Below are 24,252 nucleotides of genomic sequence, written 5' to 3'. Positions count from 1 at the left end.
GTGCAACAGGTAATGCTGAGAGATTATGTAATGCTGATACTATTAGTGTGAAAGGTAGTGACAGCTAACTTCTGAAGAATTAGGCTTAGTAAATAGATTTATTAATGAATTAAAATAGGATTATAATGAGGAAACTTGTTGATAAGAAATTAGGAGGGATTATTCCTTGAGAAATGGATTAAGATACCATACACAAAACCAGGTGGCTTTGAGCAGAGTAATAGAAATGGGATGGTGTTTAATATGCAAGATCATGTGCTTAGAAACTAATACAGTGGATCAGTTTAAATACTTGTGGTTGATTCAGGACTTCAAAATTATTGATTTGACTAAAAGCATGGTATGGAGGAGAAACAATCTGAATTTGTTGCTGTTCCAGGCTTATTTTATGTTTTTCATCTGTGTACAAAATGTTACTTGGAAATTTTTGGAAGTCTTACTGTTTGGCTTTGGATGTTGTTCCAGGTAGAGATTAATTACATTTAATAATAGTGATAGCAGTAAGTGGTTATGTACTCATTTCACTAGCCTCTGCAGTTGGTGCACCTGGACTGAATGTTGGATTGACTCTGATGAAGCACATCTGTATTTTGGTATTTTCAGTTTGATTGAAAATACACTGGACTTTGGTGTTTCAGGATCTGATTCAGACTGTCCCATCCATGGAATTAGTTAGAGAGCAGAATGGAATTAATAGCTTGGTTATGCTGATATAGGGACAAAATTAAATTTTTTTCTCCATCAATTGATTTCAAGCCAGAAGAAACACATACCTTTTAAAATCAATACTCCTTCTTACAATACTTTTTGTATGTGGCCCAGCTGTACAGTCGTGCATTCTCTGTGGGGATGATGTATGGTTTCTAGTCTGAAAAAAATATTTCTGGTAAGTTTGTGGAGAAACACACTGAAGTGTAACAGTTGGATTTATTTTATACACCCAATAGTATAGATGCAAGTTGCAGCTATTGGGAAAGCAATTCATGTGTCATGGCTGGAAAGTAGTGCCTGATTGTAGCAAGTTTTATCCTGACTCTGGGGACTCATTTATCTGCCAGTATCAACCAAAAATATCTGGAGAATATCACTATCTTTATGGAGCAGGAAAAATTATGTAGTAAGGAGGAAAAGAGAAAGAACCTTGGAACCAGGAGAAAACTGCTTAGGCTTAAATTTTAATGCACAGTTAGGAAAATTGTGTCCATAGTTTAGAAAGTAAATTCTTAATAGTGACTAGAAAATGGATGGGTTAGGGAAGGTTAGGAAGTGTAATGCATTTTCCCTGGATCAGAACTTTCTTTCAAAGAAATTAGGTCACAAGAAACATAAGTTTCTCACTCCTGCTTTGTTCCTGACATGCTTGTGTTCTTTGGTTGGTTTTCAAACTGGTGTGGGCAGGCACAAGCCTGTGTGGAAATTTATACAAATTGAAAGATTACATTAAAACCATCGACTATTGAGCAGGTTGTGAGTACCTAGTCCATCTCTCTGCTGCAGACATGCCACACTGCAAAATAGGTGAAGTACGAGTCACCCACTTCCTATTGCACAGAAGATGTAGTAACTGTGTCTGACATGGAGCATGCTAGGGCATTTACATAAGGTGTATGTACACACACTAGTCCGAGTAATATTTTTCTTGTAGTAACACGCCTTGCTGAAACTCTTGTTGGCATATTTTTTCTTCAAAGCATTATATCAGAGGAATTAAACTGTGTGATTTGTAGGCCTACACCAGTCTTTACCAGTAGAAAAGCCATAAGAATGAAAGTAAGAATGAAAGTGCTCTTCCATGCAATCAGGCATAACTGGGATAGCTTCAGATATGTTCCAGTCACATGGGGTGCATGTGACATGAGCTCAATAGGGGTTGATGGTGTTTCCCAAGAAATTACAAAAGGCTTTTATCTGTCAGTCATACCAACTTAAGGGGTTAAACTGCAAAAGTAAATATATTTAAATTTGTCTTTGAGAAACTAAAAGGAGTACAAAATTTGGATCTATGCCTAAATTTGGATTTCAAAGCCATTTCTGTCATGGAGTCTTGCATGAATTGCATGAATTCAGAGGAGTGATCAAATGGTATTATGATTTTTAAAACCACTGAATGTTTAGAATTGAAAGACTGCATAAGATTAGAGTTGTTTTCTGTTTTCTGCTACTGTTTTTCATTTGATACGTTAAATAAGGATTATGTGACATAACAGGAATATTTCTGAAAAGATAAAATGTGATAAACAGTAACATGATGTTTCCTTGATGAAATTAGTAAACTTATGATATGCTTATTAAAATCAAAATAGAAATTTATTCCAAACGTTCTCAGCTGGATAAGATTTAATTCCATGTCCTGGCCTGTTGGCTCATTGAGTAACAATGTATGATAATGTGTTTAAAAACCTAAGTTTCAGCAACAGTAGGAAATGGGTGCAACCCATACAATTATACTATTCATGGAAACCTAGATGATTACAATGGCAAGTATAATTATTTGAGCAGTAGCAATAGTTTCCTGTTCATTTTTATGCATGAATGTGTAAACTTTAATATCTGACACTTTAAACTCTAATTAAAGCTGTGTTCATGATTTAGACTTCTAGTATGTTACAAGCTCTGATAATAAGCCTGCCTCTGTCCAGTAACCTGTCTTAGACTTTTAAAAACATGGTTGTCTTTTATTGCTCTTTAAAATCTGCTTACAACTGGTCAGTAGATTTAAATTAGGTAATATCAAGGACAGACTGCAGCAGCATAATCAGATAAGCAATGTTGAAGACTGACTTACATGAACGGAAGGTAATGGCAATATGAGGTTTCTGATGATATTTTGTAGGGCTCTGTTGGATCATTGTTTTTAGAATATATGGAGCATGATTTTTAATATTTTTTTCTGAATCAGCATAAAAGATATAACAAGCTAAGCACGGTATAATAAGAGAAATAATAAGATATAATAACACTAATAATAATAGATAATAACAGAAATAATTGAGAATACCCAAGCCTAAAGGTTTTATAAATCTCCTAAAGAGATTAGAAACATGCACGAAAATGGAGGTAAGAGAAGAGAAAAATGTAGGTATTTTGCGGAGTCTTTTGAGAAAATGGATTAAACAGGACAATAAAAGCATCATATTTATGATGCTGTGGATATAAATAGGTATTGCACATTTTTCAACCTGGAAACAAGAGAGTGCCATGAATAAGATAGGAGCAGCCTCTTAGGGAGTTCAAGTGTAACTGCAAAGTGAAAAAAAAAATTAAGAACTATCTTCCCTTCTCACATGCTTCTTGATCAATTTCCTGAGTTGTTGTAGGCTCCCCTTTAAAAGTGTTGCTTTGAATTTGGTGGGAAGGAGTGTGTTAAACTGTGTTTGATGTCTGTTTGGACATGGTTTTGAAAATTTATTTGGAAAATCTCATTTGCATATGCAAATTCAATTTCATAGTTCAGCTCTGCAGAAGCAAATTTTTGTGCGGTGTCCTCCTTGCTGCTTCCCTGGAGGAATGTAAAAATGAAGGGGATAGGGTGGGAAGAGAAAAGAGAACGCAACAAAGGGAGTGGGGAACAGGTCTGATTTAGAGGAAGGAGTTCTCCTGGTCAAAGATGAAGTACAGAAACTGACCATTTTCCTCACAGAGGAAATGGAGGGAAAATGATACAACGTGGAGGAGAGGGCTAGGCATAGGAGACTGGGGATTTTGAAGGACCCAAGGAGTTGATGCAAATTGTCTCTATAAATAATGAGAATAAATAATTAGAAGGCAGCTGGGACAGTTCCAAGGAACGGAATACATCAGGAAGGGAGCAGATATGCAGCAGATGAGTGGGTCAGTGAGGTGGTTACTGCCTGCAGGATGGCAGCAAAAGGGGAAGAACTTGGTACACAAGGACTGAAAGGAGGAAAGCATCTAAAATGTGGGTACACTTGCATATTTTACAAGTAGGAGCAGAGCTAGACAGGTGGCCCAGGAGCAGAAGAGGAAGAGCTGTGCTAGCTGCTTTGTTGGTAAAGCTGGAAATTCCTCAGCTTTAGAGGTCTTAAGGCTTTACATTTCACTGCACTCTGGAAATGCGTGAAGATGCTGTCCAGGTGTGAGGCTCTGCCTGACTTCTCTGCTGCCATGTCTGTATAAAACAGCTGAGTGCTGTTGATCCAGTGATACAGGGATGTGCTGTGGCTGCAGCTGTTAAACTTTGCCACACTGGCAGCTTGCAGGGCTCACACAGCAACATCCCTGTGTGACTGCTCAGATTTTTGTTTGCTTGTTTAATATTCTTTTAACATTTGTAGTGCAGTATTTATCAGTAGAGAATTCAGTCTCAAGCAAGTTCATCTGGCTGGATGGTAACAAAAGACTTGATCCTTTTGTGCCAGTTTCATATATCCTTTCACTTTACTGAAGTTTCTCCAGACTTGTTTTCGTACAACTTGGTATTCTGTCACAGAAATATCATTGTGTGCCAAAGAATTTGTCAAAGTTCTTGTAGAGTACAAAGATAATTGCTTAATATATTTCTTTCTTCATCTCTGTTGTCAGAACTTACCCTCAAAAATGGTACGATACAGCATTACATGGAAAGAACTAGACAAGGGAAGTTTCTCTTATTTCTTAAAAAGGAAGAATAAAGTGAAACCTAAAAACATATTTAACATCTTTGTTTCTACTTTCAGCATCCATAGAAGTAATTAATTTTTCATTTCTTATGCACAATGGAGTTATAAAATTGATTGTTTGTATAGGTGGTTGAAGTTTGAAGAAGATGTAGAGGATGGTGGAGAGAGGTGGAGCAAACCCTATGTTGCCACACTGTCACTTCATAGCTTGTTTGAGCTGAGGAGCTGCATCCTGAATGGCACGGTTCTTTTGGACATGAGAGCTAACTCCATAGAAGAAATTGCAGGTATGTATTGATGTTTCATTTATTGGTTATGAAAATTATTTAATAAAAACGAAGTGATTACCAAGAAAGTTATTGCATAATAATCAGTTCCATTTAGAAACTCCTAGGAAAGGTTTTTCTCAATGTAGAAAAGAAACTCATGTCTGGCACAGTTAGTAAATATTCTATTTATATTTTTAATGTGGAATCTACTGCTTTAGGAATCAGTTTTTGAATAAAAAAGAAAATTAAAATGGAGGAAAGAGGACAGTTTGGTTAGATTTAATTAGGGCTGGCATGTTCTCTGCTCCTGCCATGCTGCCATGTGAATGAGGCGTGTGCTAACTTTCACAAACTTAATCTACTGCTATGCTAATTGCACGCAATCTAAGTTAAAAAAAGACACAAACCCAAAATATAGGGAAGTATTTATTGCAATTAAGTTACATGAAAACAGATATCTCTGAGTTGAGAATGAAATCAGGAGTAATGATACGGTGTAAGTTTTTAAAAGAAATTTTAGGTACACTAACTTCTTAAGATAAAGATGAGTGCATTTTTTTCCAGTGAAAGTTTATCTGGCAGTTGCAATTCTAGAGCTTGTGCCAGCTTCTGAGCAAGACAAAACATAATGGATGAGTCTTCTCTCCCAAAAGCATAAGTGAGATTGAGACTAAATGCCATTTTCTGCTTTACTGGTGTTTCCCTTAAAGATTGTAACTAGTTTAGGAAAGATACAAAAGACAAAGCAAAAAAATTTTCTAACACTCAAGATTATCAAGAAAGCTGCTTTATGGATTTTATATATATCTATGTTGAGTCCCAAATAAAATTTATTTTACTTATTTAAATTATAGGGGAGATATTGTTTGGTGGGCTATATTTAACAGTGGAATTAAAATTGGCTCAGATAGTGGTAGCTGCTTTTTGTATTTACATTTTGTATTTATTGTTTATGTCAAACTGATGCAAGATATTATTAATAAAAATCTGCAGAAACTTGTGTGGGTTTCTACTCTGTGCTGAGATCTGATTCTTCCATGACTCATAGTCTGAATCAGACCTTCAAAATTTGTCTTGATAATGATGAAATATAAACATGAAGAATAAAAAGCAGCTGATTTGAAAGAACAAAGGAGTCTATCAGTATGTTGCCTTATTATTTATTTTTAAATAATTAAGAATTAAGAAGTACTTGGGTCAGCTGCTTGATGTTCTTGTATTACTTTTTTGCTTAAATAGTACACTGCATTTTTCAATCTTGAGCTTCACATTCTTAATGGAGAAATCACTCAACTTCATCTGTAGTCAGCTAAGAAAGCCCTTCCAGAATTGTTTTTTTTTAAGTAGGTAAAAAAAAAGTAAGGATTAATGCAAAACCCCCCCCAACTTCAATGAAGTGTTTTTTTGTTTTGTTTTGTGGTTTTTTTTTCCTCCCCCTCTTTTTGGAATATATTGTTTATTTTCCAGTATAGTGAGGCCCCAATTAATTAATGTTTATAATCTCCTAAATCCTTAGTTGAAATGATTTTGTTTTAGTTAGCGTGGCCAAGGATTTGAGCATTCGTAGTACTAATGTTGAAATTCCCCACAGATGTGAGCTGTTCTTCAATAGAGAATTTGGGGAGTTACCCTCATGTTATTATAAGTCAGCCCTAGTTGTGGCTTATCCTGGTTTGTGGATTAGGAAAACCTATTTCTTCTGAGAAGAGGCTTTAGGATGACCTTCATTAATTGGATTGCACCGTTTTCATTTAAAAAGTAAATGAAATTGTGTGGCAGATTTTGGGTGCATTTTATTTGTAGTTTTGTTTGCTTGAAGTGGTAGGCATCCTATTCTGATAAGGTGACCTGACACCTGATAAGGTTGCACTTGGTCTTCGAGAGAAGATTATATTTTTACTCCTCTGCAGATTCAATAAGCAATGAACTATTCTTTTTTTAAAAAAGCTTTGCAGCAGGTGCTTCAGGCAAGTGAATCATTCTGTAAATTACTCATGTTCTGTCAGGTTTCTTTGAAGAGATTTTTCTTTTCCCCGTTTTCTCAAGAAATAAAGTTGCTGATCCAATTGCTTTTCTGTGTCAATATTATTTGCGCTGTAGCAATGCTGTTTCTTTAATCAAGTTCCTTTGTAATTTGTTAGTTTACTATGTGTGTAATTCCTGGTCTCCAGTGATCAGAGGATGGTACAAAGAGTATGGCACACAATAGGCAGCACTGCGAGAAGGAAAGACTGAGAGTAGTGGTAACAAGCACAGCACCAAGGCCTGTGTGCTGGGTATCTTAGAAATGTGATCATTCCAAATAATATGATAGGCAGTTCTTTTTACTTAGGAGTGACTGCTGGACCTGAAGATTAGACAGGACTGGTACCACTCAGAAAATTCTTTATTGCCTGCTCAGGTCAGCTGCTATTCCCTATTAGTAGTGATAACCCTATTTTTATTGTTCTATACAATGCAAATGCTATTTTCATCAGAATGGTTACATATTCCAGTTGTATCAGACAGTCCTGACACTTTAAAATTTGAGGAAATGCTTGCTCTCACCTGTTCGCTTCAGGCTTTTTTTAACATTCAGCTCTTGTTTCCTGGCTTGCTAGCCATCCTCATGCCAGGCTTGTCCAGCAGTCCTGGTGATCACTTTTGGCTTTGTGTCCATGTTACTGTGTATACCACTTTTAGGAGAGTTTGTGAAAACAGGTTATACTCTACAGTTTTAAGGGGTACTCCTGAATTAAATTTGATTATTGTGCTTCGGATTAATAGTTTTGGGTTTTTCATGCAATCTTTTGATAATTTGATTATTGTTGTTCTGATTAATAGGTTTGGGTTTTTCATGCAATCTTTTGATAATTTTACTGTATTGCTGTAATGCATCCTCTTTTGAGAACAAATACATTATTTGTGCACACGTACTTTCTTCTTACTTGCCTTAATGCTTTGTTAGCGAGAAATGTGTGCTGTGTATTTGTTGGTAATGTCTTGCTGTCTGGGCTACATTTCAATATCAAATTACATTTCAATTAATGCAGTGCCAGTCTTCATGTCCTTTAAAGAGGTATACTTAAACTTTATTGCTAAATTGAGACTAAGAACTCCTATTTGTTTTAGTCAAGGCTTTTAATCTACAAACACTTACTCACTAAGGCATTAAACTCTTAGCACTTAGCCCTTGAGAATTTCTATTACTGAAGTCTGTATTTTAAAAAATTAATGGGCTTCTGGCAAAATCTACAGATGAAAGCCACCTTTTGTAATGTTTGCATGGTTTCCAGAACATTTTGTATTTTATCCCTGGAAACACTGACAGTTCTGCATAAAAATATTTTGGTACTGTTTATGTGTTGAGAATTTTGAAATCATCCTCTATTCCATCATGTCCATTCTCTATTAATGGAGAGAATTAACTTTTCATTCCAGCTGTCATATTAAAAAATTACGTCACCTACAAGATTGTATATTTCTTTGGACAGGCACGCCATTTTCCTTGTTGCAAAATAACTTATTCATACCTATGATGCTGAATTCACAGACAGCATCTTACTATAATAGAGACTTCTGAGATTGAATTTCCAACACTGTCATTATACAGAGCAGCATGTTTCTTCCTGAACTTTCTCAAATGGTTCTTAATTTTTGTAAGATAGATTTTGCTTCTCATGAAAAGAGCTCAGTTCCTCTGCTGAACTTTATCCTGCTTAAAAATGCAATTTTTATTACACATATTTTAGGGGAGTTATTACCATTTCTAATACGTGACGTTATTTTTTCATATGTCTTAGCAGTGACTCCTGTATCAGTAAGTTAGCACTCCATGCACAAGGAATTCCTTTGAACATTATGTAGTAATATTTTATCGATCACTTCTCTATAGAACATATGCTAAAAGGAAGTCTGAAAAATCGATGTAATCAAAACAGTTTATTTTGGAACTTGTATCTTGGGGATGTATTTGCCAGAATCTGGCTGTACCATTAGAGAGCAGCTTCACTGTGTTGTTCAAGTTGGCAGATGAAAATGTTCTCTTTTGATATTTTCGTTTAGTTCCTTTGAAACCATGTAGATTCTCAGATTACCATCTGGTTTTTTGATTATAACCACTGAATGAACCCAAAAGGTTCCTCTGTTTAACATATGATGCCATTTTGTGTTGTTTGGTTCAAAAACTATTCAGTCCAGCCTTTAATGGCAATACTTTCTTTACAGCATGAGCCACAGAACTTGCATATTCTTGTAGCTGGGCAAAGTGTTCTATGAACAAATGTCAAGCCTTGTCAAATACAAACTATGGCCTCTGTTGCACAGTGGGGCTTTGGTGACTTGCTCATATTTGAAATATTCCCATTTATTTAAATGGTTTAATTGTAATAATGGTTTCTTTTAAAAATTAAAATTTAAATCGGCCCTTCCTTTCCAATCCCAAGATCTGCCTGTTTTTCCCCCAAGCAGTCTTTTGTATGTTCCTCACGATTGAATTTTCAATCTGTGTAACAGCTTAATCTTGTGATTGAGGTCACCGGACTCTGTGCTCAGCAACTCAGGGCATTACATCCCAAGTGTGTAATTTTATTGATTTTGTTAATATCACATTAAGCTTTCAACTGAACAAGTCTTCTTTTACTTTTGTTTGCTTTAAGCTCTATTACTCCACAATAATGGCATATTTTAACTGGCTCAGGTTGAGATTTTATTTCACTGGAGCCTTTTGTTTCATCTGCAGCACTCACACTGTGTTGTTTCTGACAGTGCTTTTATGGTACATTTAACTTTTATTACAAACACTGTAATAAAGCGTGGGATTGCCTGTGAGTAATCTGCTTCTCTGTTTGACCCTACACCTGTCTTTTGTTCAGCTTTCACCTTCTCACTTACCCAGGTTTCTGCATTTGTTTGCTTTATTTTCAGCTTAGCATGTGGTAATAACCTCTACAGAGAAGCTGTCAGGTTTTGTTCCTTTGTCTGTGGGTAAATTGTAGATCTCGTACCAACTTCTGAGTAGCACTGTCTTTTTTTTGTGGTTGTTATGTGTTTTCCCATGTTAACCACAACTGTAGGAATCTTTTTAGATTGCACAAGTCAATCTTAGCTTGCAAAATGTATTTTTTATGAGGCATCCACTGTGCCTGCAGTTCTGAACTGCAAGCTGGGAATTTTGGCCTTGTGTCTGCAATATACTGTTTTGTGAAACGCTTGTTCTGGTTCCTCAGTAAAATTATATACTATTATTTTAAAAAGCAGACATTTTTTCATTTTTTCTTTTTTTCTTTCCTTTTCAAGTGTGTTAACTGAATAATTGAACCAAATAATTTCAAGTAAAGCTGGAAATAGAATCTGTGTCTCAGAGCACTGGAATGTTTTGCCCTCTTGGATGAGCTGTTAAATCTGCCAGCTTAGATAGCTTGTTTATAATCACCATTGTAAACAATGTAAATGGCTCTTGGTTAACAAGTGCAGCCCAGAAATCCTAATTGTTGGGTTTGTATTGCTCCTCCTGCCTGGCTCACTAGGGAAGAATATATTTGGGTTCCTCTTTAGAGATGTGTAAAGATAAAGGACAGTGTTCCAACTGATTGTCTTCCATAAAGCAATGCATTAGGATTGCTTGGTTTTTTTCTTCCCTGTCTTTAAGGGCAATGACCACAAACCAGAAAAACTTTGGCTTTTAAATTAGGTTTTAAATTAGGATTTGGGTTAAAGCTTTTGATTTTAAATTAGGATAGTCAGCTATCACTGCAATCGTGATGCACACAAAAGCCTGTGTGTTTTATATTTTGTCATTAATTTCTCATTTTGTCCTACAATTTTACAGTTATAAAATTTGGAAGTGTGAATACCAGCATCCTTGCTGGTGTATACTGAATTAAATTTTTCCTGTAAACTGTCAGTGCCAACCTAAATCAGGAGAATATGAGTCCAGCAATTTGTTTTTGGACTTCATATGTATTTTGGTACAAATACAGTATGTTTTCCATAAATTTATTCTGTTTTACCTGAACATTCTGTATTACTGCACATGAGGTGGTGAGCTTACTGTAAACCTGGTGAAGTGGGGAGCAAGCTGTTGCCACACATGAGAGACACCTTATTCTCCATTTGCTGGACCTGTGTGGACTGTACATGGGTCTGGCCACGTGTCTCTGTACAAAGCTGCAGTGTGTAACAGACACCTCCAGAGTGAGTGGAAGCAGCCAGCCTACTTTTGCAGGTGGGACAGATGGAATTTTCTTTGCTGGGCCACACATGAGCCATGCTGCATTTGAACTGATACAAATTGTCTGCACCCCAGTGCTGTAATTCACAGCCTGGGTAAATTGTTCACAGGTGGTGATGAGTTATAGCTCAGTTACTGTAATAGCTTGTTAAAGTACTCACATTGCTCCCATTTACTCACAAAATTAATTTTATACAGATGATGTATTGTAACTGAATCTGAATGGAGAAAACATTCTTGAAATTATACAAAATCTCAAGTTTCTTTGGATTCTTTTAAATTACCAGGTCAGGGGGAATATCTGTCTTTAACAGCTTGAAAAAAATGGTTTCATTGTTCCAGTATCAACCAAGACTCCTTACTGAAGAAACATCCTACTTTAGTGTACCTGATGCCATCAGAATTGTTATAGTGCGAGCATTTAATGGAATGGGTAACACTGTGTTGCTAGATATTCCACAGGTTCCACATCCTTCTGAAAGCTTCATATAGTAGTGAAGCATTCTTGAAAAATGGAATGGTAAGCTGTGTTTCTGTCTAGAAGAGGACTGTGCAGATTTTAAAAGGGTGTTCAAGAGAAGAATTCTTTAAAACAAAGATTATTTACTCCTTTTTTCCTATGGAGTGTGAAGAAATGGCTGCCTGTTCTAGATATAAGAGTGAAGACCAGGGCTTTGAAAATATGTACAGCTTCAACTGATGTGAGCATGTAGGCTCTTCTACTCACAGGATTAAGGAACTACAGTTTATTTTGAAAATTAAATGTTTAAAATGCTCCTTTTGGCCATTTACTCTAGGACTTTAACCATGCTGCTCTTGTTTTCAAGGCTGTCTTTGCAATTAAGGGTGTTACTGATATTGCACGGGCCTGGGCTTTTAAAAAGTATTTTGAGAAGCTTGGGAAGAAACTGAAAAGGAATCCCATAATGATAGGTGTGGATGCACACAGTCTTTCTTACTCCACCTCACACCTTTGCAGGTCTTGAAAAACAGGGTCAAAATAAAGCAATCTTTCAGAAAATTGACTGTATTTAAGTTCCTGCAGCTACTACAGCAACTAGGTCTATGTTATAAGAATGACAGCTGGAGGGAAATATCAAGGCAAAAAAGCACATCTGCACTCTTTCCAAAACTGAATGCATCTTCCCTTATTATATGTGGTAGCAGTGCTACAGTTAAGGGAAGTCATGGTAAAAACCCAAAAAACTCAAGGTAAGCCACTTCATTTTTCTGGCAGGAAATAAAAATTGTTAGTCACCACACTGGCACCAACTCTGTGGCTTCTGTGACTGTTAACAAGTCTAGCAGAGCATCCTAGGGAAAGGAAGAGGCTAGGGATTTGATTTTCTTTTTCCTGTAATTTCCTCTCCTAAACATATAATCTCAAATATTGACATCATCCTCAGCCATTAATATATTTTAATATTTAATGTGGAATATACTGTTATTCCAGGAATGATGCCATACAAGTAGAGTTCCACTTATCTGTAGGCAAGGGGATGACTCTAAATTTACTTGTCCTAGAGGCATCCTGTTTTTCAGCTCTTCCTTTGGATTCATGTACTAGGGGTGTCTAAAAGCAAGATACTCATATCCTTAGGGCAGAGGCGTGTCTCAAAAGGCAATAGAGGAGGAAAGTAAACATTTTTCTTTGAGCGGGAGACTGGTTTCTATTTTTCATGTGTTGCAAATTCTTGTCTCCTTAAAATATTCTACTGAAGACTTTCCCAAGACTTGTGTTGCCCTCTCCTTTGGCTTTATGTCACGTATCTTGCTGCTGTGCCCCTCTCCCTCCCTTTTCCTCTCTCTCCCTCCCTCTCCCATTAGGGTCTAGAGTTATTAAAAAAAGCCACTATCTAGACTGGGAGTGCAGAGATAACTGACCCAATGGTGTTTGAGTTAACCCTGGAAATAAAAGTTCCCTTGAGGCTCAGGTGAAGCACCCTGAAGACAGAGTTTACAAGTTTAGGCACAACATGGGGCAACATTACTCCTTGGTGTGAGCTGTTCAGTCAAGCCTGTTGTTGATCCTACACAGAATGAAGTTGCTGGGAGTGGGATCCAGTTGAAAACCTCTGCCTGATTCTTCATTGTAAAGCTCTGAATACATCACTCATGGTCGCATCTGTTGGCAGCTGCATTTACCTGGCCCCCATCCTTGTCTTTCTCTGTATGTGTCACTGTAGTGATGTAGACTTGTTGGTAGCCTCTCCATCACAAGTGAAACATGCAGGTTTCTTGTTCAGCTCTTAAGCAGATGTGTGATACAGGCTTGTTATGTTGATACTGAGAATGTCAGAAAACCTTGTATATTTTAAGTGTATATACAGTGCATAAGTGACTGTTAGCAATTAAACTCTGCTTTTAATGATAGTTATTTAATGCCTTTTATTATCTCTCTTCTATTGCTCTTAGCCGTTATCAAAGAAATGACAAATGATGTCTCTACTGATGATGCATCTGCTTTTTATTTTTCCTGCTCTGCTTGCTTTTCCACTGACTTCACTGACAGATATGAATCTGACTCCAGCACAAAATCATGAGCTGTCTGGATTTTCAGTACAAGGAGTTTTGGACTCGGCTTATTATAATTATATCACTGTTTTTGTGCATTACAGTTTCTTCCCACTGATATAGAAGGGCAGTGTGTACTTAAATACTGTTATACATGCTTTGATACAGATTTTTTTTTTCCTTTATTTTTCTGTTCAGTATCATTACTATTGGTAGCAGTATTTTCCCAACTAACAGTAATAAAAAAGCCTCACAAAATTCTTAACAATTCTTTCTCATTTGAAACACATAATGCATGTCGTAAAATCATGGAATCATAGAGTGGTGTGGGTTGGAAGAGAGCCATAAAGATCATCTAGTTCCAATTCCCCTACTGTAGGCAGGGACATCTTTAAGTAGACCAGGTTGCTCAGAGCCCCATCCAACCTTGTCTAGGGATGTGGCATCCACAATTTCCCTGGGCAACCTGTGCCAGTGCCTCACCATCCTCACAATAAAGAATTTTTTCCCAATAATCTAAAACTAATCTCAATTCAAATCCATTACCTCCTGTCAGTACGTGTCCTTGTCAACAGTCTTGTCCTGTCTTTACTCTAGGTTCCCTTTAGGTACTGGAAGGCTGCAATTAGGTCATCCTAAAGCCTTCTCATTTCCAGGCTCAGTCCAAGTTCTCTCAGCCTGGAGCTTGCGTGTGTGATGCGTCCTGTAGCTGGAGCAGGATGATTTCATCCACAAGCTCCCCTTGATCAGCTGACCTGTGGTGTAAACACCACTCACTGTGAAGTTCCCTTTGTTTCCTCTGTCTCTGATTTTTACCTCTGCTTGTGGCTGTTCTTCAGAGACAGCTCCTCATGCTTTATCCCAGTCTGGATGTAGGGGGTGACCCCTCAGCCTCTCCTTCCTTTCCTGTCTCTTACAAACAGCCTGTAGCCACTGATGGCCACACTTCAGTTGTGGAATTTGCCCCACAAATGTCAGTGATGGCACCAAGGTCATAACTCTCTAGCAGCACAGTGGCTTCCAGCTCCTGGTTTTTTGTCCATTCTGTGTGCTTTGGTGTAAAAGCACCTCACTGGGCTGTGTCACCTTCCTAGAGGAATGGCTGTGTATGTACAAATAGTGTTGAATAAGAATACCTATTTTCTGCTAGTGCACTGCAAAAATGGTTGTAATTTCTTAGCAGGGGGATCAGTTTCTCTCCCACCTCCTTGAAATTATCTTCTTGCAGGAACATGTACATCTGTCAGTAGAAATAGATTCTATTTGGTATCAGCAAATAATGCAGCACTTTTTCTGTATTGTCTTACCTGAACTTTCTTTGTATTGCACCGAAGGTATTGTAATTATAGTTCAGGAAAGAAAGACTGTCATCTCCTGTGGTAAGTACAAAGGGAATTAAAAAATTGTTTCCTCACAGCATACCAGTCCTTTGTAGGAAATAGAATAGGGGTTATTTGGGAAAAAAGGACATCTTATATACACATCATAACCCGGATTTAAACATGTTATATGCTAGAGTACTTAAGGACTGACTTCAAAGTCGTTGTATAGGTAACCTTAATTTGTGAACTGCATAATTTTTTTAGGATTTAAAAATATTAATAGCATCTTTTTTTCCCTGCCCTTCCCGTCTTTCTCCCCTCAAGAGTGAAACACTTCTAGATAAAACTTATATTTAATTGTGTTGTGTTAAAGGAACTGGTGTGTTCTGTTTGTAATCCTACAGGATGCTACTCATTACTATTGCAATTTAAAAGATAAAATGTTTCATCTTTCTTCTCTTTCATTATACTTATGTATATATTTTCAGATATGATTCTGGACCAGCAGGTGGGTTCTGGGCAGCTCAGTGAGGATGTTCGTCACAGAGTGCATGAGGCATTACTGAAACAGCATCACCATCAGAACCAGAAGAAGCTGAGCAACAGGATCCCAATTGTAAGATCCTTTGCTGATATCGGAAAGAAGCAGTCTGAGCCCCATTCCATGGATAAAAATGGTAATGCTTTTTTTTGCATTTTCAGCCTTCAGTAGCATCTGCCTGTTAGGTATTGCATGTGCTTTATACCCACAGCTTAATGGTGAGATTCTGCTCTGGAAAGCTATTCTGTAAAATGGTACTTTTTGCATGGGAGTGGTTCCTCTTATGCATTCAGAAATATACGTGTTCAAATTTGAAATTTGGCTATCTTGCACAACTCAGGGCTGGGCAGAGCTATTCAAGAGAACTGGCTGAGTTGTTGGAAGGTGTCCTGATGTGCCACAATATCCTGGGTAACTGGCATGGCACGTTATTTCCAGTGCAGCTTAGGTATGCTTTAGGTGCTCTGTGCAATTCTCAGACTGAGCTTGAGCATCTCTGCAAAGGGTTGTTCTGAACTGTGGACAGGCTGCATCAGTGCCAGGAATGTGGTAGGACTATGTTTGACTGCTGTTGACTATCCAAAACCTGTTTAATTTAAATATAGTGGATTGTTGAAATAGTTTCTAAGTCTACAACAGTGTATGCATTAGCTAGAGTTCAACTGCTACTTCAGATTTTATGGGTGAGTTCGAGGGGCTAAAAAATGAGGCAAACATTTCAAGATGATGCTGTTGGAGAGATGTCACAAAAGCTGTACCTTGTTCTTTCAGAAAATCCCTTTTGGGAAAATCAGGATAATGCAAATGAGAAATATTTGTAGAATGGTTCTAGAGTGAAATATTGGCATAACCTTTTTGTTTTTTGTGCTTTTACAGAAGACCTTACAAGGTGTATTATTGCTGCAGGTCATCATAATGAAAGATAATTTCTTATTGCCCCTTCCTTATTTGCATAAACAAAGGTCTATATTATGAAATCTGCAGCCAAATTTTGCAAATATTTTTCAGTTAACTCTTATTCCAGAAATCATCTTAACTGTAGTGAAATCTCGGTCCCTTCAGCTGTCACTCTGTTTCAGAGCTCCCCTGTCACCTTGGGAAGTGGGGAGTGAGGAAACAGCCATAGCACAAAGAAGGTCAGGATTGCAAGAGGAATCTGTGTGCTCTGAGGCAAAGGACAGAAGGGCAGAGTAGTTGTGTGGCTGATCTGGAAAGATGGGGCTGTCAATATAAAGGTTATATCTTAATATAACTTATAACTTTATATATATATATATATATATATATATATATATATATATATATATATATATATATATATATAAACTTAATTTCAAGGAAGAAGGTTTTGTTACAATCACTGCCATATAAAGTTTCAAGAGATCTAAATCTAGTTGCTTCCCTGGGGAAGATTCTCAGACCTAAAAGGCAACATATAATTTCATCTGATGAGGATATTAGATAGAAACCGTAATTCTGTCAAAGTATAATTTTAAGAGTAAGGAAAAAAAAAAATTACTAATATGTGTGTGATTATGCATGTGGATGCACAAGAGTAAATGTAAGTAGAATGATTGTCCATCCTTTTTAGGGCAACTTTCTTGTTGATTTTTACAGCTTTTGCTGATGACTTTAAACAGATATTCAGGAGACGCTAGAGAAAATTAATGGTTCCTTAATTTCCTCAGGATGTAAGATGGCAGCTTGCATTCCATTAAGCTTTTTGCACTAGATCTTATGTAATAAATAGGCATTTGTTGCCTTAAGAAGAACCTTCAGGGCAAGCTGTGAAAATATCATGAGCTCAATTTCAGTAACTTTCTGTGTCTGTTATTGGAACTGATGCAGTAATCCACTCCAGAAACATCTTGCTTTTGCCCGTTTCTTCTGGAAAACTTCCTAGCTATTCCCAAATTCCCCCCCAAATAATTTTTTATCAGGATAGCATCTAAGTCCACATTAAATACACCAATTTTCTGTACTCAGTAGTTAAGTGATTCTGTTAAGTAGGGAGACATATTCTTACAGTTTTTCATTTGTCTGTCCCTATTTTGCAAGATGAAAAAAATGGCAAATGCATAGTTCATGTGCTTGTGTAGAAATATCACAGAGTACTCTGACCTCTGTTAAAAAAAATCTTAGTCACTTTTACTGTGTTAATTTAAATTGAATATATTAATAGACATAATAGAAATTATATATGTATGTAAAAAAATAGAATAATGTGTAGAGATTCAATAATTTTAGGGATGCTTATGTGAAAGTATATCGCATTTCTATCTAAATTACAGTGAAAAGTTCTAAGCGTGAAATTTTGGACAGAGATGTTTTTTAATCAATTTGAAGCTTTGTTCTTCTATTTGTGTCCTTTAAGTGCTAATTCCTGTTTGGCAGTCTCCTGCATTGACTTCTTCAAAATTGATGATGGCCCTGTGATTAAACAAGGAGGATTTGTTTATTAGAGGTTTTTCTTTTATCATCCATTGCCCTGTTACATTAAAAGGTCTGAATCTTATTTTATTGCCTGAATTGCATTGAAATTAGTCTTAGCTTTAGAAAAGGAAAATCTATTCTAATTTTTCATTTTAAAAGGAACTAGCATTTTTTTCTCTTTTCAAGACTACTACAAATAAGCAGCTCAGGGGTCTGAGTTACAATTATTGCCTGAGTACTCCAGGATTTAAAAAGTGGGAAAAGAGAATTCTGGAGAGCTGCCTAGTTTCAGGTACACTAACTGTACCTCTTCTGGCATACTCTCTAGTTGTTTCCTCATCCTGTGTAATTTCCAAGTGTATGTGATGTGTAAATTATGCAGGAATCTGCACTGAAATGCTCAGCTGTCTGGAGCTCTGCTGTTCTTAGAAGCTTGACCAGGGGTAGCAGTGAGGTTTCTGATCATTTTCTCTGGCAGTGCCTCCCAAAGGCTGGAGTTCAGCTACAGTGTTATGCTCACTCAGCTATATGTTTCTTTTTAGATTGCCATGGAGTGTCTGTATGAGCTACTCATCGTAACATAAAAATGAGTTGTTAAAATAGAAGTTTGAATCATGTAAAAGCAAAAGCTGAATATGTGTAAAAGAAAGAAAAATTAGGTATATAAGCAGCTTATATTATTGTCCAAGAGAGTAAGACACACCTTGTTTCTTGAGGATAAACTGGTAAAATGCATTCAAGGCATCCTTTTAATCTACTTATTCCCATTTGTCCACAAACATTGTGTAGAGTGTATGAAGGTAAGATGTTTCTAATATTGTCGTCAGTAGCAGTATTTTTCTCTCTTTTTAATAAAAAGGAGGATTCAAAATATTGCTGCTTTTACTTTCTGGATGATAAATTCCTAGGAGACTGTGAGGAGAGAAACAGATCATCTCAGGTACTGCTGCTGAACTTACAGCCCAGTTCAGCCCTATCAGAGACAGGAGTTTTGATAAAGAGCACATGCCAGGAGCTTTAGAAGGGCCACGTGTTTGTTCCTGCTGAAAAGAGACAGGGGAACTTGGACACTTTTTCTGCACTAGAGGAAGTTCTCTCTTTGGTAGATTTGGGCTTAGTGTTAGACAGTTGAGTTGGAAACAATCCTTAGCAGTCTGTTGATTGTAAAAGAGGTGATTCAGAGCCCTAAGTCCCTGATCTGTGGGTTATGTGGTGCAGCTGAGTATTCAAACTCCCTTCTTTGTCCAAGTTCTTGACAATAGTAGCTTATCAATGTGTCAATTTTCAAATGTTCAGGAGCAAAGTCTGAAAATGAATACATAAATTAATTCAATATATGGCAGCACCACTGACAGGCCATTGTGATATCTTTGCTGGAAGATAGTTGTACATATGTTCTCCCTCCATTTTTCTTTGTTTATGAGTCTGTCAGACCATCTAATTAATTTGCTTTGTATTTAGTAGTATTATCTTTTGTTTACAATGGCTTTTCTTCACATCCTCTGCAGGGCTAAGATGTCAGGGTGCAATGGATTTACCATGCATTTTTAATGCTGCCATGCTGTGTTTAACTTTCACTTTTCATTAGGCATCAAAACTGTGAGAATTAAAAGCCTGCTTTTGATGTTCCAATAAAAAACGACAGTCAAATTTGGCATAAGAGCAGGAAAAAAGATTTTTTTATAGGCTAATTTGACACAAAATACCCAAAATAGAAGGTGGCAAATGATTTTAACATAAATATTGTAAAAGCCAGGTAAAAATGCGATTTTTTTAAAAATTGGTAGATAATCTTTAGATAGTTTGCTTTATAAAGAAATTTAACCTATTTTTATTGAGATGAGTCAGTTTCACACTCTGATACCTCAAAGCTGTGTTTGTAAATTCCAATGACTTCGTCTAAAAAGCCAAAGACATCTGCAAATATATAACACCTCTCTGTTTTAGAGGAATGCTAAAATAATTTCATAAGCCTCTCCCCTTTTATAAAAGGGGTTCTGAAATTCAGTGTCTAAGCATGTGTGGCATGAGGTAATAACTGATTCTGTGAAAATGTAGTTAGGAAAAGAAGTTTTCATCATGTAAATATTTAAGGGTTTTGACTGACTATTTCACTTTTAGTCTAAGGGGTGTGTATGTTTCATATTTATATATATGCATATGTATATAAAATGAAATTGAACACGCCTTAAACTGGTTAAAGTCCAAGAGGAAGGAACTTGGGAGAGGAGCACAGCAGGCTAAGGTACTTGTGTTGTCATGCACCTTGCTGAAGTGTTCTTTACCTACAATAACATGATCTTACACCTTTTTTCTGTTCTATATTTATGCCGTTTCTAAGACCTTCTTCTCCCTTGACATCAGAGCAGGCACATTATTAGTGTCAAAATTGGGTTAAATTGCACATCACATCTGATTTAGAGAAATTCTGAAATTCCAAGCAGAGGTTTATTGGTATTCTGAATAGCTTGAATGGCAAATTTGGTTTGGGATCTTCAGAGTTAATAGCATGAGCTGCTGAAACTGTTAATTTTGACATGTTCTTTTTAAAACCTTTTGCTTTTCAATTAGTATGATGGGGGACAGGTATTAGAGCCTATGCTTGTCCTAATTTAGGATAGTGTCCTTTAGTATCCTGGGAAGTCAAAATTCCCTGTCACGTTATGGTGCTAGTTACTTTCTCCAGTTTCCCAATCTTTCTAAAATCAGTTCAAGGATTCATATCATAACTCAGAGCGACCTTACAGCAGGTGAATCTCCCATGTCAATCCTATCACGTGGAGAAAGGTAGGCATGACCTGGAGCCCCATGAAAAGGGTGGGGAGGCATTCCTAAGGATATGACCACACACTTTCATTTTGGGAGCAAATCAAAACCAGTGCCATCAATGTACTCACAAGTTTTCCGAAGTATTGAATCTGGATCAGGGGAGAAGAGAAGGCAAACTCAAAGATAGTAAATTCTGCCTTAGAGTTGCTAATGCTCTCTTTCTTGTTTTAGAGTCTTCTCAAATGTATATATTTTAATCGGGTTGTATTTTCCATGGGTTTTTATACTACTAAAATATAACTTGTATTTTTGAACATTTTCATCTGATATTTATTCTTTCTTTCTCCACACATCCTTGTACCCATGATAAAATGTGTAATCTGTATGTATAAAACTGTATCATTCATCTTTGTATTTCTTTATTTTGCTCTGTCTTTGTTATGTCTGTCTCTAACAGGCTCATCTCATCTCTGTATCTTCCTCATCTCCTATCCTTTGGGTTCTGTAAACTCCCTGAAGGTTCAGAGGTAGTATAAATACCTATTCTTGCTTGGGCTTCAGATCATTTCAAATGCATACCCATGTGTTCATCTCAATTTCTTGACAGCATGCAACTTCTTGCTATAGTGATTTTAAAAAGTACCTCAGGCCTTTGTTTGCAGCTGTGGCACTCTGAAGAGAAGTTTGTGTGGAATTTGTTGTTTTGGTGGGGGGGACAGTGCCATTTCTTTATGTTCATTTTCTTACATCAATTTATAAAACTGCAAATCACAGCATTTTAGTTTACACTGCATGACTTCATGCAAATTGTGCTTGAGATATCCAGGCCTAGCATTAGAAAAACAGCTAAAGCGACTTCTTCCTCATCCTCTTAAATTTCATATCATTAGTGAGCACCATATCTCCTTGCAGTTACAGAGGTACAGTGGGAGTGACATGATTCTCCACTGATTAAAAATGTTGTTCATCAAGAGGCGCACACACAATTCAGCCTGCAGAGATGCTGTCACTACTCTTTTATATTAGAAATTTATCATATACTTAAGAAAACGTACTGTTTTTCAGTCTTTGAGTTTTGGTCTGGACAGTGTTGTCCATTTACATTTGGAAAATTGGTGACTAGTTGCAGTGAAAAGTCTGAAGATTGAAGAAGTTTGAAAATCAAGATTTTTTTTTTTTTCCTGAAGGGGAAGAAATATGTATGGTTTAGAAAAAGCAAGCAACTTCTTTTCTGGCTTAGTTTCCTTTGATATGTTGGCTGCATCCAGTTTGTTTCCATTAACTGTGATTTGTGTCTCTGACTACATTGTTCTGCATTTTTATCATTGATGTTCTAGCAACATCTTGGATTTTGAGTAATAACCACAATACATATAGTTAAAGGTCTTAAGTTCTACATTTTAGGGAGGAAGAATATGTTACATGTGACATTAATTTACTGGGATTATTTTTTTTAAATTTGCCGGGACTAACTATCTCAAAAATGCCAAACTGTATCTGCAAATGCAAACTTCTTTTAGTGTAACAAATGTGGACCTTATTTTGATTTATGAGTGGCTTGACTTTGCATGAAAGAGTGTTTTTTGTGTGAATTTTTGCTCTAGTCAAAGCTCTGGCAATTTCACATTATCTGAAAAAGACACTTGTTTCTTATATATGCCAATTTTTTAAAACTGTGCTGATATTGGCTTTTTATTACATAGAAAAGCTGTTACACCAATTATAGCATGGTTTTATCTGTCATGTATTAAATTCCTTTGTATGTACCCTGGCTACTCCAATGATACCACACTGTGCATTTGGTACTTAAAACTGTTTGAATGGCTCTAATGAATTCTTGAAGAATGCAGCTCTTCATGTGCTTTGTGTAGGGGGACTGCAGGATAAATCGAAACTTCAGCTTTATAATGACTCAAAGTATTACTTTGTTCTCTTGAAGAATAAAATTCTGTATTTACCCCATACAACATGTAAATAACCATTTTCCTTGGAGTTCTGGAATGGAACTGGTGAGGAGAGGACAGGAAAGAGTGGAATGGTGAGGCTGTTGCTGCTCTTATTCTCTCTTGTAGGGAGTTGATGGTTTATGCCTTTACCATTCTTAGCAGCCTAAACTCCATGTTTTCAGCTCAAACAAAAGAAGTAATAAACCATGACAAATGTTTAAAATCTGTCTAGAGTTTGGGGTTACTTTGTGGGTGGTGTGGTTTTTTTTTTTTGGTTTTTTTTTTTTTTTTTTTTTTTTTTTTTTTTTTTTTGTGGAAAGAGATTACCTGTTGTCTCTACCTTGTGTCTTTGATTGTTACTCAATACAGTAAAAAACCCAAACTTGTTGTTCCATGATCCAGAAAGCTGTCTTAAGTTGTAGAGCTATTTAAACATGTCTTTCTGCCTCAAGGTAAAACTTGTGTTCTTTCAGATTACTCCAGCATATGGATAAATCAAAGTTTGAGGTCTTCTGTTGGCACAGAAAAAGAACATATGCTATTCTTAAAAGCTTCACATACTTACTGGCTTTTTATTCCTTATATGTATAATTTTACATATTTTTCTCCCAAAAGAAAAGTGGACACAATGTTTAAAAGTCCTCTGTACTGTTATGCTGATTGGTTTTGATACCTCTAATTATGATGTTAAAACTTCAGTATTTAAATACGTGGTCCATGCTTTGACTCCTTTGTTGGTCAGTATTTTTTCCTCTGGCAGATACATCTGCTCTCATTTTCTTGAATTTTTGGGTCCAGGAAAAAAAGTGTAAATGCCTAATTAGCAACAGAAAGATAATGAACTACTATTTCTGTTACTTTTCTATAACTTCTTTATAATGTAATATGTATATTAGTATGAGTAATTATTACAACTATTTCACTTTTCATACATCCTAGGTTATAGAGGAGTGTGTAAAAGAAAAAATGAAGAGTCAGCAGGTTTTATATTACTAGATTTTAGGGGTTTTGGGAGTAAGTTAAAACAGAAACTTTCCTTTTCCCTGAGCACTTTATGCCTCCTCTATTTGAATAAGTGGAAGGGTTTTTTTTTGGTCACATTAATAAAATCTCCAAACTAGAACTGAAATGAAATTTATATAATTTTTATATTAAGGATTTTTAACAGCTGTAATACTACAGGATGATTCCTGTAAAAATAATTCAAGGACAGCTAAATAAACAATACAGAAAAATAATTACAATGTGAAGTAGTTCACTAGAATACATACTGTAAAGGTGATGGTGTAACAATGGTGGAACTCTGGGGTTTGTTGTTTTTTTGTTTTTTTTTTTTTTTCAGTCCAAATTAAAACAGAAAAATTGAATGTCTGTTTATAAATACCTTGCATATGTAATAATTCTGGCTTCTGTTTTGCAGAAGGTGTCTCCTGTGACATTTAGGAATTAATAGCCTCTTTTAATATGAATTCCTTTAATTCACAATAATATATGGATTTCTAAAATCAATCCTTTATGTTTGTCATATGTAAATTCTAATCCTGACTTTATTTTTATTCTGCTTGCTTAGATTAACATGCTTGTCATGTCTGTTTGCCATTCTCTGTTTGTTTCACTGTAGAGCTGAA

The 24,252-nt window shown here is 36.3% G+C and overlaps 1 protein-coding gene across 3 annotated transcripts in view; it reads left to right on the top strand.

Moving 5' to 3' along the window:
* The window catches only part of SLC4A10 (solute carrier family 4 member 10), a 162,266-nt gene that overhangs the window by 92,123 nt on the left and 45,891 nt on the right, over positions 1-24,252 (top strand). For all 3 annotated transcript variants that reach the window (XM_066322888.1, XM_066322887.1, XM_066322889.1), the window contains 2 exons: positions 4,746-4,906; positions 15,424-15,612. In XM_066322888.1, the coding sequence (XP_066178985.1) occupies positions 4,746-4,906; positions 15,424-15,612 (350 nt within the window). The remainder of the gene's footprint in view (positions 1-4,745; positions 4,907-15,423; positions 15,613-24,252) is intronic.

This window comes from Sylvia atricapilla, chromosome 7 (assembly GCF_009819655.1).
Source record: "Sylvia atricapilla isolate bSylAtr1 chromosome 7, bSylAtr1.pri, whole genome shotgun sequence".
NCBI classification, from domain to species: Eukaryota; Metazoa; Chordata; class Aves; order Passeriformes; family Sylviidae; genus Sylvia; species Sylvia atricapilla.
This window is presented reverse-complemented; position numbering and strand designations above follow the sequence as displayed.